The 15,939-nt window shown below is 47.7% G+C and overlaps 1 protein-coding gene across 1 annotated transcript; it reads right to left on the reverse strand.

The window, feature by feature from the left end:
- Window positions 1-2,331: 2,331 nt before the first annotated feature.
- On the reverse strand, window positions 2,332-15,882 carry RpL15 (ribosomal protein L15). The gene is made up of 4 exons (XM_070525110.1): window positions 15,765-15,882; window positions 13,772-13,962; window positions 13,499-13,635; window positions 2,332-2,665 (listed from the first exon to the last, which is right to left on the reverse strand). The coding sequence occupies exons 2-4, from the start codon at window positions 13,941-13,943 to the stop codon at window positions 2,351-2,353; spliced, it is 624 nt and encodes a 207-aa protein (XP_070381211.1). The 5' UTR covers window positions 13,944-13,962; window positions 15,765-15,882; the 3' UTR covers window positions 2,332-2,350.
- Between the last annotated feature and the right edge of the window lie 57 nt (window positions 15,883-15,939).

Below are 15,939 nucleotides of genomic sequence, written 5' to 3' on the forward strand. Positions count from 1 at the left end.
TAGCGAGAGCCGAGCTTTCAGGAAAGGAAACGCAAGCAAGGCAGATGACGATTGTTGTTGTGGGACAAATATACACCCCAAAGGGTGCTACACTCTTAAAACGGTTGCACCCTTTGGGGTGTATATTTGTCCCACAACAATAATCGTCATCTGCCTTGCTTGCGTTTCCTTTCCTGAAAGCTCGGCGCTCGCTACTTTCCTGTCGAGAATGCTGCGTCACACTGATAACGCGCATGCCGTTCGTGACTGGGAAGTACCGGGCTCGCAGCATTAAAGAAAGGAAGCGCGGGCAAGACGGATGACGATTGTTGTTGTGGGACAAATATACACCCCAAAGGGTGCAACTGTTTTTAGAGTGTACATTCTAAGAACAATTTACACCCTTTGGATTGCCCTTTCTGCCACGAAACTATAATCGTCATCTGCCTTGATGCGTTTCCTTTCTTTAACGCTGCGAGCCCGGTACTTACCATTATCAGTATCAGCACGATAGCATTTCCGACGGGTGTAAATTTTTTAAAGAGTGTATGCATTTACTCCTTTACTTTTGCGTTATTATCCACCAATCAGGTAGCCTCCATTTAGTTATTTCTACCTGTTCAAAGTCGATTTTACTTTCACCGTCTTTAAAACCCAAGGCTTTGAATAGTTCACCGTTACATTCAACTGCAGGGTGAAGTTGTTTACAAGCAAGTATCTTGCCAACACCTCCTAGCGGCACTGAGCTTTACACTCTTAAAACGGTTGCACCCTTTGGCGTGTAAATTTGTCCCACAACAATAATCGTCATCTGCCTTGCTTGCGTTTCCTTTCCTGAAAACTCGGCGCTCGCTACTTTCCTGTCCAGAATGCTGCGTCACACTGATAACGCCCATGCCGTTCGTGACTGGGAAGTACCGGGCTCGCCGCGTTAGAGAAAGGAAACGCGCAAGACGGATGACGATTATTGTTGTGGGACAAGCCTCAAAGGGTGTAAATTTTTCCAAGAGTGTACTCAAGCTTTCGCCCTACCCTCCTCCTCCGCTGCGCGCTCTTTCATCCACTATGTTCCAAGAGGCTCACCTTAGAATCGGAAAAATGCCGTAAGTAGACATTGCGAGCTACGGTTATTGCTCGAAAATATTCTCAGTGCAAGCCAAGAAAATAGGAGTTTTCAGCGGGATATCTCATTCACACCGTGTGAACGAGCCCTACTAGTGTTACATTCACTGCCCCTAAGCTCTGCAGGGACGTAAGCGAACATGTAGTTCCAATTGCCCGGCAGAAGTGAATTTTATAATTGAAAGAATGAAAGTTTGAGCACCCAGAAATGCATGGGTGCCAAGCAGGATTAGACGCCAGAGAACTGCTTAGTTCTTGCCAATGCTCCCGTTGTGCTTTTAAGCGTGCAGCAACTTTTCACTGTGAAATCTGTTGGCAAGAAAGTGAACATTTTCGAACTATTCGCTATAAAAAATTATGAGGCTTTGTGTGCCAAAACCACTTAATGATTATGAGGCGGAGGACTGCGGAAATCTCGCCCACCTGGGGTTCTTTAACGTGCACCTAAACCCAGGTACACGGGTGTTTTTGCCCCCATCGAAATGCAGCCGCCGTGGCCAGGATTCGATCCCGCAACATGCTCAGCAGCCCAACACCATAGCCACTGAGGGTGAACTGTTCGGTATCAAACACTATTTGACCCCACACCCTTAAAATGCACCTGTAACAAAACCAACTAGGAGAGCAGACGATAATCGAGTCGCTAAGCAGTCACATCCACCAGGGACACTTTCGTCATATCGGATGGCAGCAAAAACACGAACCCTAGATCTTCATTATATTCAGTAACTCGTTACACCGATGTTCATTGTATAGAAGCAAGGAACAGACAATTCTTGCAAGCCCAGCTACCACGCATTTGTGCTGTGCACTTGAAGGGCCTATCAGGCAGAGCTGTACTACTTTAGCCCTGGTACCCCTGGAAAAGGTGTGCACCATTAATTTAGGAACAAGAACAAGCCAAGTTACTGACCCACACGAACTGAATGCCACGATTTGTTCTGTAGAACTATGACACCCATTCCAATTCCATAACTATGCTCAATCTCAACAACTCTTGTGCAGTACAGCAAGGCAAGGGCTCAAGCTGGCTGCGTGTCCCAGAGAAAGGAGGGCTCACCCATCCTCTATTCATTTGGTGCTGCACAAAGAGAAACTAGAGGCAGAACAATGGAGCCCTTTTGGTTGGATGAAGAGACCCATGGCATTCTCTGTACTGCGTAGTCAGCGCGATGGCAGTGTTGCGATACACAGAAGCTAGCCACTTGCCACTAAAACAGACCCGACACAAAGGGGGCCAAACAAAAGTTTAATGGCTTGAACGCTTGCGGCGCAGCTGCAGCGTGTTTCGGCGCTTCCAACAGGCACGCCGTGAGCCACCCACGGTCTTAGTGTAACGGTGACCCTTGCCCAAGCCACGCGACTTGCGGCCGGCCGAGGTGAGGCCACGCAGCTCGCGGTGCTTGTGCACGGCCTGGCAGATCCAGTTGGCCTTGGGGTCGCGCCGGATCGCCTTGTGGAACGGGTCGACCAGGATAACCTCGTAGTACTTGTACGTCGAGTCCTGAGCCACCCAGTAGGAATTCAGCACACGCATGGCCTTGCACCGACGACCCACTCGCTCCTGAAATGAGCACCAAAAGAAGTGCATGATTCATGAGTACACATGTAAGCTGGGCACCACACAAGTTGGATAGGCAGGATGACCCAATACACTGAAGGAGGCAGTAGGACTAACACTGACATGCGTAAGGCAGCGCACTACACTAGAAAACTTAAAGCGCTGCTCAGGGTGTGTTCTTCAGTGTTTAGTGCAGAGTGGCGATTTGTTAAATGTTACCTTGCATGCATCACTGCTGTTTTCCTGTGTAATACATACACAAAAAACAGAGCGAGATGAGTTTGCTTTCGGTATTGTGCGCCATTTTCATAACCTCCGAGAAGATTACCATTGTCATTGCCTCAGACTGCAATGTGCCGGCACAGTTCATTTCCCGACCATTCCTCAATGTGACAGTCCATGCGGTTTTCGTCCTCATTCTGCCGCGCATTTGAAGCATATTCTTGGTCAGTTGTACAGCCAACGTCCTATTTTTCAGACTTCCTAGGGGGTGCTAAATGTTCAAAAAAATCGGGAAGTCCGAAAAAATGAATGCATGTCTTTTACTGCACCTCATGGCTCAAATCGGCACAAGCACGTCCGAGAAAGCTCTGAAGGCCTGCCAGTAAACTTATTAGGCATATCGGTGCTGGTATTGTGACAGGAGACAGCGGGTGTGCACGTGTATAATTAGAGAATAAGAGCTGTGTCCAGTGGCAATTGTCCTTTCTCTCGCTTGTTAAGCTTCACCACAACACTTCCATGTATGCCTCACCACCTAACGTTTCGGTGGGGAGGCAAAGCTGCCTTTCGGGAACCGGCCTTATGCAATGCGCCGTGCTTTCCAAGCTTCAAAGCCAATTGTGAGGTTTACAGAGGCAGAGTCGGTGCCATTGCTGACAGCGGCGAATTCTTTCAATGAAAAACACGGCACCTAACGGCAAGAACCTTAATAGTGAATGTCGAAGCAGCTCTGCCTCGCGTTGTCGCGGTGGTGGCTACGGCTGCCAGCGGATCTGCGTGTGAGAGTGCCAGTTCGAGGCAGTGAGATAATCAAAACGGAGGCGGTGGTGGCATTGATTAAAACGCCGTTTCGGACCTGTGGCCAGGAAAAAGTCCGGAAAATCGTATGGCGCAGGGTTCTTGCAACTGAAATTTTAGACGTTTTTATACATAGACTCTACGGGCCGGCGAAGCCGTCGGCATTATTGGGCATGTCCCAAAAATCGGACATCGGCAAAATTGGTCGTTGATACGCTGGCAACTCCTCCAACCGACAACACAGTGTCAAAGACAATTTGTTACAGTTCCTCTCTTTTACTCGAGCCAGCATTAGAGCAACTTTGGTCACCGTTCGATAAAAAGACAGCTAACTTTCCCTAACAGAAGCACAAATTCCCAGAGTATTTCCAGACTACTCAAAATCCCTGAGAATTGCCAGTTGGCAGACACCCTGCATATACACTGAACCACTTCCCAACGTGGCGTGGAAGACAGCGAGCGCAGCAGCAACGGAAAAGTCGAAGGAAACAACAAATAAAGCTTCACCGTAAGAATATTTCTAGGTAATGCCGTGAGGAAGTGAAATACCGTAAAAACCGGAATATAGGTCGAACTTTTTTCAAAATACCATCGCGAAAAGTCGACCCTCGACTTATATACCGGACATTGGCAGAAGAACTACGGAAGTCTTGCAACAATGGGCGGATGAAGTAAACAGCCGCCATCAGCAGCAGCGCGGCGACGTTGTGGCACCAGCATTTTGCGTTTCCATTGTCGCAAAGTTATATTAATTAAAGGCTGCATTTTCATTTTGTTTCAAAATGAGCGGAAGCCGACGTCAATTCACCGTCGCCTTCAAGAAAAAGGCGACTGAGTACGCAGAAGCCCACGGCAACCTGGCGGCACAGCGCGAACTTGAAGTATCCGAAAAGAGCATTCAGTAGTGGCGGAGGCAAAAGCAACGTATTACAACTTGCAGCAACCAAAAGAAAACGTCATTTCGTGCCGGATCGCAGCGGACTGCAGAACTGGAAGGCAAGGTTGCGGAGTCCGTCCGAGAGCTGCGTGTAAGATCGCTGCCTGTGACTGCCGAATGCATCCGTTTGAAAGCGGTAGAGATCGCACGCGCATATGGACTGGGCAGCGAGAAGCACTCGTCATCCGACTCTGATCAAAGGCGTTGCTCTGATTCGGAGTAGCGCTTGCGCACTTCGTGCCCTTCTGTGTGCTATCACGGCACGGAGCGGCGAAATAGCGAAAGTAAGGGCATGTGTACACATGCGCTCGTTTGTTTCGCTGCTCAGCGCCGTTAATAAGGTGCTGACAAGCACGCGGGTCGATGGCCGCGCGATACTGCTAAAAACTTGGCCAGGTGCACATGCGAGCAGCATTTAAATAAATACTGTCACCATTGTGCAACCCCCCGAGTCGCATTTGTTTCACGGCAAGGGTGTCATGTCTTTCGGAACTTTTGCCATTGAAAAATATATATATATTTTTTTCATTCTGAGAATTCGTTAGTTGAGGGATCGACCTATATTCCGGTCCGACCTATAGTCCGGTTTTTACGGTACCCTGCACACAACAAAGCTGTCTCCCACGACCAGTATCGGCAAGCAATAACCCTACCCCATGCTTTCCATGTCGAAATCCACTAGCTTAATTGATATTAGTACTGCAATGCCTTTTTCGGGATTTTTAGCCGGGGGGTTTATACAATTCAATCAACAAAATTTGCACAAACAGTCCAACAATACAGGTTTCACGTGAATCTGCTAGATAACGCAACAAAACATGCAATTCAGTTACTCTAAACTAAATACAAATTATGTTAGCATTGGTGACAGCCGAGAATTGTTAAGTTATTCCACTCGGTAACAGTTTGCAGAAGAAAAGGCATATTTAAAACAATTACTTCTAGCAGTGAATGGTGTTGTTGATAAGTCATGTCATTGCCTAGTAGCATATCCAGATGAGAATTTAATCAATTCTGCCGTGTCAATATGTGTGGGATTGTTACAAGGAAGACAAATGTCATCATTTGTGTTCCTCATACTTGTGCACTCTAAATCTTCTCTTTTCTACCCCTTCCCCCAGTAGAGTTGGCAACCAGTCAGTTACCGTATTCACTTGCATAATGATCACGCTTTTTTGTCAAAAAAATTGACGCAAATTCTGGGGTGCGATTATTACGTGGGCTAAATTTTTGCGAAAAGAAAACAGTTTTTTTCACCCTGCATTGGTTGCGGGATGACAACAGGTCAACAAACAGGCTGCTGCCACTGTTCACAGTGTGGGACACCAAAACAAAAAAGGCGGCCGGCAGAGCAAGCCACATGCGATTTTTTTATTCTCGTGAGTACACTGTGTGCATTGACAGTTTCTTCCGTATCAGTAATGAATAATATCGTTAATATCGGCAAGTTTGCAGCAATAACGTAGCCATGTCCACTGTGAGAGGTCAGGAACAGAGATGCGCGCGCTTAGCTGCCAGTGACATGGAAACGCATGGTGAGCACACGGCGAAAACTTCGGCATTTGTCTTCGCTACTATCCTAGTACGGCACAGTTCCGCTAAGGGTGGGCAAACAGCTGCGTCACAAGCATCGGCGTATGACTAGGGTACACTTCCAACGTATCAGTGTAAACGCGGCTACAGTAAAACCTCGAACTGTACCCGCTTAAGGAGGGGAGGAGGGGATCAGAATTAACTTTTTTGTTTCTTGACAGAAAGGGCTGAAATTTGGCACACACACTGCACATTGCAATAAAAAGACAAATCTAAAATTTCATTAGGATATCTTAATTAGTTTTTGTTTTATAAGAATTTATAAGTTCCTTGCTTGTGGAAAGCTTGGCACAGTAATGAAACATGATAGGGAGCTGGGAATACTTTGCATGTTTGCACAGACGTCTAATCTACATCAAGACAGTGTTCAAATTTTTTTTAAGCGCTAATAATTTTTTGCTCAACATAACATGCACATGACTGTGCTTCACTGCATGGAGCCATGTAGTAATTGTGAAATAATTAATGGAAAAATAAAGAAACATTTCAAGACCGTCTTTAAGTACACCACAGCTTGTGGATCACAGCAAAACAAACTGGGCCAAAATCGGTCCAACCATTGTTGTGCTACGCTTTCCACGGGCGAGGTGATTGACAAAAAAAATGCAATTGAGAAAACTGGCTGCAAAGTTTTAACAGCACTGCAAATTTATTCAAAAGCACCAGAGCTGTAATATTTTGAATCATTGCTGTCAGACATCTTCTTACACCTTTGCCTCATTGTTTGGTGGGCTTTGGATGCCTTCTTCAGGCGTTCATCCTTTTCTTGTGCCGTCTGGAGTAGTGCATGACCACCATTTTCACTGCCAGACCGAGCCTGGTATCGCACTGTACACCCACAGAACGCTGTTGGCATCTTGGGCACAGAGTTTTAGCGATCAAAGAGTTCATCGTGGAAACAGGCATAATAATGAACTCAGTCACAAGGGGGGGGAGAGAGGCGAAGTTTGTTCTTGGCATTGCTGCTTCCGCTCAGTCGCGGACACTGCGTGAAGGGAGTCGCGAACGCTGCATGCCTGCGCTTCTGCAGTCACCGCTGACACAAAACGCGGCTTGAGGCGCGTCTGAATCGTGCGACGATTCGTGGTGAACCTTGAGTCACCATACAGTTTGTAGTTCGTCGATGGTTGGGGCTCACTCGCAGGCTGCGTGTCCCTGTCGCACGATGCATCGGAAACGCACACCGTCTCTGCCGGCGATGGAGACCTTCGACCCGCGTCGCCTCCAACAACGCGATCTCGGTTGCTGACTCGCATGGCCGTACACACAGGTGCGAGAGCCTCCGTTGGCACCTCTTCCAGTGGCTTGGTTATCAGTGTCGATGTCACAAGGCGGTTGTTGGCTTCGCTGCTGGAATCGCCCGGTGCAAGATAACGCGGCACGTTATCTGCGTGTTCAGTCGGGTTCTCCGCTTCTCCCGCTGGCCGCCGTCTCTTTCTCGCCGTAGGAGGCTTGCGTTTCCGTTTTCCGAAGGCATGCTTCATTTAAAAGTTCTTTTCGAACGAGCGACAATCCATCACTGACCTGGGAGCTTTCATAAATCCGAATTCTGCGAGTGTCAAACGAAGAAACACGCCGGCGTGGTTTTCAAAGCAGACAACTGCGGTCCGCTGTGGTTGCCAGCTTTCCCGCTGCTGCAGCAGCAACCAATGGCGAGACGTCCTTCAGTACGGCAACCGAGCTTTCGAACGATACCAAGATGGCGGCGTTCGGTGGCGGGAAAGACGAGTTAGAGCTCCGCGAACTGCGGTGATTTTATGCGATTTAAGGGGAGACGCGGGTCTTGAAATGTCAAAAAATCGCAAAAAAGTCGATTTTTGAAAAAGTGCGTTTTCGCTATGTTTATACATTCAAGAATCCCTCCGCGAAATCTAGAACCTAAATTTAATCGGAAAATAATAAAAAAGAACACCTATACGGGCCAGGGTGGCCGCGGAATTAGCAAAAAATCGCCAAAAATGTTCGAACTTCGCGCCGTCGTCATTTGCGAACGCGTTGGCCGGCGGGCGCCATTTTGAGCTTGTTTGGAAGCTGCTTTCTTTGTGCGTATTTTGCGCCGGTTCAATATGGCGTAGGTGAGGAGGAACCGACGCTATCGCGTCATTTCTGAAGGATGCGCCCGTGCCGCTGATTGGCCAAAGCGCGCACGCCACCCGCGCGCCTCGCTCCTATTGGTCTGGTGCCGTTTGAGTGCCGATTCCCGCGTTCCCGACAGGCCGGTCGCTCTCGTGCGCGCTGCGTGTTTGTGTGGTTTCACCGCGCCACTGTGAACGTTCGGCCGCTCGCTTCTCGACAACGTTCGATAAAGTGTCTTTTTCGGTGCCCGAATGGCTGGAGGACACCGTCGTATGAAGACTACTATGCGTCAAGCGTTCGGCAAGGCGCGAAGGCGGCCGTGGAATGCACGACAGAAGACGGATACGCCTGTCGTGTACCCGGAGTTGCCGGCTGCTGGTCTGCCTGAAGATTCTGCCGGATCGAGTTCCGAGCTGCAACCCAGTACGTCTAGCATCAACACTTCGTCCACCCACGCCTCGCATGTTGGCGCAGACCGTGTAGATACCGTTTTCTTCACGACCGAAGAAAGAAGCAAGCACGCAGCGATCGCCGATAAGGCGCCTGGCGTCGCAGTCTGCAACGGAGCGAAAGTTTGAGCTGCTGGGTGTTGACACGAAAGAGGACGTCAGCGACAGCGGAACGGAACTTGCCATCGTGGATTTATCCGTGGTGCAAGACTTTTTTGGACTTATGCCGTGTCCCGTGTGCGCCAAGAAAACGCTGATGCTTCGAAGGACCCCGCCAAGGAGTAGGGGCTCTGTGCCAAGCTTGTGCTGGAGTGCTCCACGTGTGGCATGCGCGAAAGGATCGTCGGAGGCTTCACATGTCCAACAAGGATCACACAAACAGAAATGCTTTGAAAAACAAGCTTGCAAAGAGGCACAAGCCACCAACAGACTCTGCCTACAGTCCTGAGCTTTTATAGGTATAGGTGTGACCTTTTGCTGAATGCACAATTGTGAGAGTGTGCAAGAGATAATTTTTTTTTTAAATTTGAGTTCTGGAATTTTACGTTCCAAAACCGTGATATGATCCTGGACCAATTTTGACCACTTGGGAAGCGCTACAACACAAGCACAGGAACGTTTTTGCATTTCAGCTCCATTGAAATATGGCGACCACCACTGGGATTTGATTCAAATTTTTTGTTGTAGCCATAAACTTTGTGGAAAGGACATATTTTGTTGTGGCCATGAACTCTGCGCAGCCTTATTTGCATAGGAATGTCATTTGTGTGCCTTCTGTACAACAAGGAACTAAAATAGGAATGTGAAGCTCGTGGTGCTAGCTTTCTGGCATTGCTTTCAGTGACTATGCATGATTTTGCAACCAATATCTCAATGTTATTTTTGCAAAATGGCCATATATATGTCATGAACTTGTTGCTGAAAGACAGGGCTACATGGTGGTGCAATTTATATTGCCATATTGTTAGTCCATTAAAAGTTATAGTGAACTAAAAGTTCAAACTCGTTTTTCTCAGCTTCATTTTTTTAAACACTGCACACTGCCTTACGGGGTATCTTCATATGTTCTTTCTAAGTACCAGCAAAAAGTTTGGTATCAATATATTTGTGTCGAATCGATCTAGCCGGTGATGCTATTTATTTATTTCTAAAGTTGCCGGCTAAATTTTAATTGCCACTAAATACAAATGAAAATTAGCAAAGATATTGAAATTATGTTTACATCTGGTATTTTTGCATTATAATTGCACTGAGAACAATAAAAATAGCATCACCGGCTAGAGCTACTCTCTGGCGTTCTGGCCATATACTTTGTTTTTCCTCTCGACAAAGTTAAGTTTTTGAAAAGTCCCGTAAGAAATTGATTAAATTTCTGTATTAAAAACTTTGCATCATTTGTTCTAATGAAGATATACAAAATCTAATTAGATATTTGCAATCAGCAGAAAAAGCCGAACAATACTGTTAAATATCATCCCGTTCACACTAAAATTAACAAAGTTGGTTTTAAGACCCACATCTCCCCTTAAAGCTGTTTTCTCTCCCTACGCACTCATAAATTAATTTTTTTCGGGCACTTTTTGTGCGTTTTCAGTCAAACCATTTTGATACAATGTAGATTAGGCATTGCAGATACTGAAACACGTAGTTGCCAAAAATCGATCTTTTTTGCGATTTTCGCGATCTGATCCCCGCGTCCCCCCTTAAACAGTACTAGTTTCGTTTTAAAAGTAGTGAAATCAAATCCCCGACTCAGCGGCCATTGAACATAATGTGTTTTGTATCCGCATAAGCTGTACCAGCTTATTGAGTACGCATCGGTTAAAATGTAGTGTTTCAACTATTCGTCGCGCAAACACGCCGGTGCGTCGTCTCCATCGGGTGGCCCGGCAGAACAAGCCTCAGAGATCGGAACAACGGCCTCCAAGCGCCCTGTGCGTTTGCGCATGAAGCCTGTGGGGATCGCACGCGCATCCCGATATCTCCGGAGCAGCCACGCGGTTATCACGCGATAATCATGTGCTCGCTCGCGGAGGGTAGTGGGGAGAGGGCACCTTCGCCGCTCCCGCTGCTCTTCGCGCCTGGCCGCGACACTGCAGCCAAGGCACCCCGTTCCCTCCTTTCCCTTTCTTGGAACCGGGGAGACTCCTCTCCGCCGCTCGGGGAAGAAGCGCTATTCCCCCGATGCACGTTTTTGGTCTCACGGCGGAAGAGCTTGCGAGAGGCCGCATCTCAAATCAGCCGCTGAGACCGCCGCACGCCGTCCCCCTGTGGCGCCCGGCCTTTGTGTGCGACTCACCGCCCCAGGGCCCGAGCGCGGATCCATTTGGGTGAGCTGAACTCTTATCAGCCTCTTTTGTGGTTCCCACATTGTGCGGTTGTTTCACCCCAGACGTGCGGAATGCTCCGCCGCTGCGGTTGTGTTTTGTGCTGTATTTGTATGTGTTGTGGCTGTTGTTGTCTGTTGGAATCATTGTACTCTAAGGTGAATAAACACCTTAGGTCGAGACTCACCCTGTCCCCACTGGCCTGAACCCGCCGTGGTCGCAACTCACTGCGAACCGCGGGTTAGGGGTCACAGCTCTGACTGCTAGGGCTGCTGCAAAAGTGCTAGGGAGCGACTGCCGCTCCGCCGGCGCTGTGCGATCCAGAGAAGGGTCAGGTGCGCACGCGCGAGCCTGAGTAATACACCTATAAGCCACATCAACATCATTTCGACGCCATGCCAGAGAGCGTTATGGCGTCGTGCAAGCGAGGACTCGCATCATTCCGAAGCTCGGATAAAAAAGACACCGGGTACTCAGCATAGAAGAAAAATTAGACATCGTCCGTGCTATCGAACGTGACACGGAGAAGTCGGCGCTGGCATGCAACAAGGATCTGCTGTTGACTATGGTGTGTGGCATTTGGAATGCAAAGTTGCTCGGCAACGCTGCTGTGACCGCAAAGACATGTCGGCTACGAGGTTCGACTTTTCACCACCGTTGCCTCTGTTGTTGCCGAAATGTCGCCTAGCGACAGTGATAAGGGCGACACGGAAAGCGACAGCACGGGCAATTCAGGCCCAACAGTGGCAGAAGCTACGCGTTACATCAGCCTCATGAATGTAATCGTCGCGACGAGAATAGGGGCGCAATAATGTAACTCTATTCCAAACTCAAAGTATTCAAAACTCCAGCTACCAGCAATGAAAATGCACCCCCGGGACTTCTGCAGCACTACTGTGCGCGTGCACGGAGAATACGTAACGCCAACGAGGAATCTGCCATGCAAGTGTTTGCCGAGAAGAGGGGGCTGGCTGAAAAGCTGGCACGCAGCTTCAGTAAGTTTGAGGCCACTGTCATCGTGCTAGGCCGCCGCGGCATCAAACGAAAATAACACTTTTGTCGCGCGAAGTGAACAAATACTGCATGTTTTTTTCCCATTTCATCGCACTCTCTCCGAGTTCCGTTTTCGACAGGTAAGTGGGCGATCTCATGCTATTTCGGTTAAACAGTACTACCGTTTAGTACGTTGTTTTTCCGAGCTCCGGCCAACTATGGTTTAACGAGGTTTCACTGTACTATCGTTGCCGCTCGCAATTTGTTGCATGCCCACGAGTGTAGACAAGAGGAATCGAAGGCACCTTTTTTGTTCATGTTGTTGAACACAACCATTGTAAAGCCTACAAATAATAAAGCAAAGGCAAGTTTGGTTGTAGCTTATTTTTTTTTCATGGAAGTGCGGAAAGAAGTGAAAGGTAATGAAAGGAATGAAATCGGGTATCTGCTTAAGAATCAGTTTGGTGAATGCAGACCGCTTGGTATGCCTTGAAGAGTCGTTCGCTTAGCATTCGACAGATGGTACGTGCGATCATCGTTGGCGAGACTTGGTACACAACGTATTGCTACGACAAGTTCGGGGTTCGATCATTAAGCAGGAAAGTAAAATCAAATTCTGACGACAAAATTCAGGGGTGCAATCATTATGCAAGTAAATACAGTACTATTGTTCACCTCTCTGCCTTTTATGTCACTTTTCCTCTTCCTGGTACCTTTTTATTTACTGCATTAGCACAGCACACCTGCGCGACCAACTTGTGCCCCAGGGAAGAAACAAGAGATTACAGTGTCTTGTGCAATGTAAACAGCATCTTAGGGCATTGCTCTCTTGGGACAGCATATGAGTGTGAACACTACCGCAATTCTCAAACTACTGCTCTGTTTTTGAGGACACTCCAACCTGTGGCCAATGCATACAGTCGTCAACATGCTCAATTATTTGAACAGCTTCGCACCACATATCGGATTACGCTCCCTAATCCAGCGACCAATTCAAACACCAACAGCGATGTTACCAGCGTCTCTTTGAAACCTCTTTTATAGCGGCCCCGTCTATCCAGTAATCGCTGACCGCACAAAACTACAGGACAAGCCAATCTGCTAAGCTTCAAAGGCTGCATTTGCATTTCATCGTGTACACATACAGCGTACATCTGCTCCTTTACAGGTTCAAACAGAGACTGTTACAAATTTTGTCAACTCAGTATTGCAAAGGAAGCTTCATATGGGAGCAACTCCATCCTTGCTTTCTGCAGTGATGAGGGGCAGCACGAGCTAAGGAAGTATCAGACAATAGCTCCCCTCTTCTCGCCCCACTACACTTTACAAGACACACCCGGCACGCACACTCATGACACAGTCTACCATGGACAGAAGCACAATCAGTAACACCATCCAGTAAACCTTGACAACAAGAGAAGGCATACTACATGGCACTAACCTCAGCGATGGACTGATGGTTGCGCACGGGCTTGAGGCTGTTCACACCGTGGTTCTTGGGCTTGCCGTAGGTGCAACCCTTGGGCACCTGCTTCTTGCGGCCACCACGGCGCACCCGGATGCGGTAGATCACGTAGCCTGTAACACACAGTTTGTCAGCGAGCGCACGCAGTAAAATTTATCAATGGCAAGCATGAACTGCAGTTATTTCTCCGAGAGCAGCCAGTACAACTAGCCAGCACCGCCTACAGAATGGGCTGGACAGCGGCCTTACCCTGCTTGGCACGATAACCAAGGCGGCGTGCCTTGTCGGGCCTGGTGGGGCGGGGTGCGCGGTGGCACGTGTTGAGCTGGCGGTAGTGCCAGCAGCGCAGTCGCAGCAGAAACCGCATCACGTCCGACTGCTTCTTGCGCCACAGCTCTTGCATGTACTTGTACGCCCCCATGACTGCTCGTTGGGCCCGCCTACGAGGAGCACGCGGCGAGACATCACGTAAAGCTTTCCAGTGGAAGCAGGAGCACACGAAAGACCCTGGCCACAATAACGAAGGCCACGTGTGCTGAATTTTATCCATTTGCTATCTTGCATAGTGTTTCACACACTGCTTCTATATGCAAAACTTAAGCAACCTATCAAGTCACATTGAGCAAGCTCAGTTCTAGTAGTGCAGGCATTACAGTGACTCTTTGGCTTGCACAGTGCTCATCGCTCTAGGTGGTTTCACTCCATCAATTGGATATGAAACAATGTGCAAGATTCTGCAACCAGGATCAGGATAGAGTAAAGATTTGATTGAAGTTCTTTCCCTTCTCATATGCCATCACTGGCTCAAGTGGCACTCCACCCAAACATTTCACCAAATGCAGATGGCTTCATGTATGTGGTGGGTGATAACAGGTCAGAAAATAAATTTTTACAATATACCGCCTGCTGTAATATACTAGCAAGTATGCCTTCCTTGTGAATATTGCTCACTGAGTTTGTTTCGTGTTCTTGTGTTTGTTGCCTTTCAAGCATGGCTGCTTTTCAATACATCAAACTAGTGCATCAACTTGTGCTTGGCAAGGCTTGTCGGTTCTCCACATCAGAAGGCTAGAAAACTGCAAAACTTGGTATACTATTATGGAACGACTCTTGGGATTTTCAGTGTGAAAGCAACACAGAGGCCATGCATCGTGAAAAAAAATCCAAACAAAAGAGAAAGAATTGACACACACACGCGGCAAAAGGGAGCATATGCTTTCCTTACAACTCGCATTTGTGTGCCCACTGCAATGGTCGAGGGCACACGGTGAAGTTCAATTACATCATCTACTTACAAGGGTAAATGACACATAACGGAGGTCAACTGAACGAAATTCACTGTGCCACCCGGATGTAACAATGTCTAAATAGAGGCCGCCATGCATTCGTGATCAACAATTCTGGCTTAGTTATGCCTCGAGATTAACACGTACATGAGCCGTCGTCTTTCTGGCCTGTAGTTTTGTGTAAATACCTTGCATTTGTGTCAACGAATAAAAGCATTAGTTGAAAGTTCGGCGCACGTCTTCGCCTTCTGTCATTTTCCCATATTTACATGAAGCTGCTTTCCCACATTGATGCAATTAAAGAAACAAAACATTACGGCTACGCACGCCCTGGTCCAGATTTAATATTTGTAACAGCCGGTTTTATCCAGCCCCGATGATCCGCACCTCGTTTTGGCAAGTACAGGTCCGATCAGTATCGAATGTACGCACACCCAATTGGGCTTCACGATGGGCTATGCAACATGTCGTGCAACCGTTTATGCTTGCGAGAACTACGACATTCGACTGAACGCAGATTAGCCTGCTAGCGGGCACCTAAATCAGCTAGCCCAGAGCAAGCGACACATGGTCGCAACATTACCCGGGATGCAACACTAAACGAAGTTTTGCTCGACATTGCGTTACAGGCGTTGGTAATGACGCCTGCCAAATGTCAATGTTTAACATACTTCACAGCCTTCTAAACAACTACCCAAATATATCCTTCTTTCTTGACAAAGTGTAGATTTTTATGTATTCCTGCTAGCGAATGCCAACACGATCGACATGGTCGCCAAAGCTCGTAACATCCGAGGGTATCGAAACGCCTTGAGATACCAAATCGGTGAAATATTGCCACCATAAACACCACCAAAAACTAAAGTACACACTCTGCTATAGTCTATGACTATATTTCGAAGAGTAAAGAGGATTCAAGGAGATTTAAACACTGAGTAGTACGAAGACATACATACCTAACCGGCGCTCAGCACGTAAAAGAACCAAAAGAGAAATAACTATATCTCTCGGCAAGTCACATTTATTCGAGAATCCACGAGATGTTGTTTCAGTGTGGATGTTTGCTTTTCAAAATCTCGCCAAACTTAGGCCATTGTTTTCTTAATTTTTTGTACATATGAGTTTGCTGCG

Source organism: Dermacentor albipictus, chromosome 9, assembly GCF_038994185.2.
Source record: "Dermacentor albipictus isolate Rhodes 1998 colony chromosome 9, USDA_Dalb.pri_finalv2, whole genome shotgun sequence".
Classification (NCBI taxonomy): Eukaryota; Metazoa; Arthropoda; class Arachnida; order Ixodida; family Ixodidae; genus Dermacentor; species Dermacentor albipictus.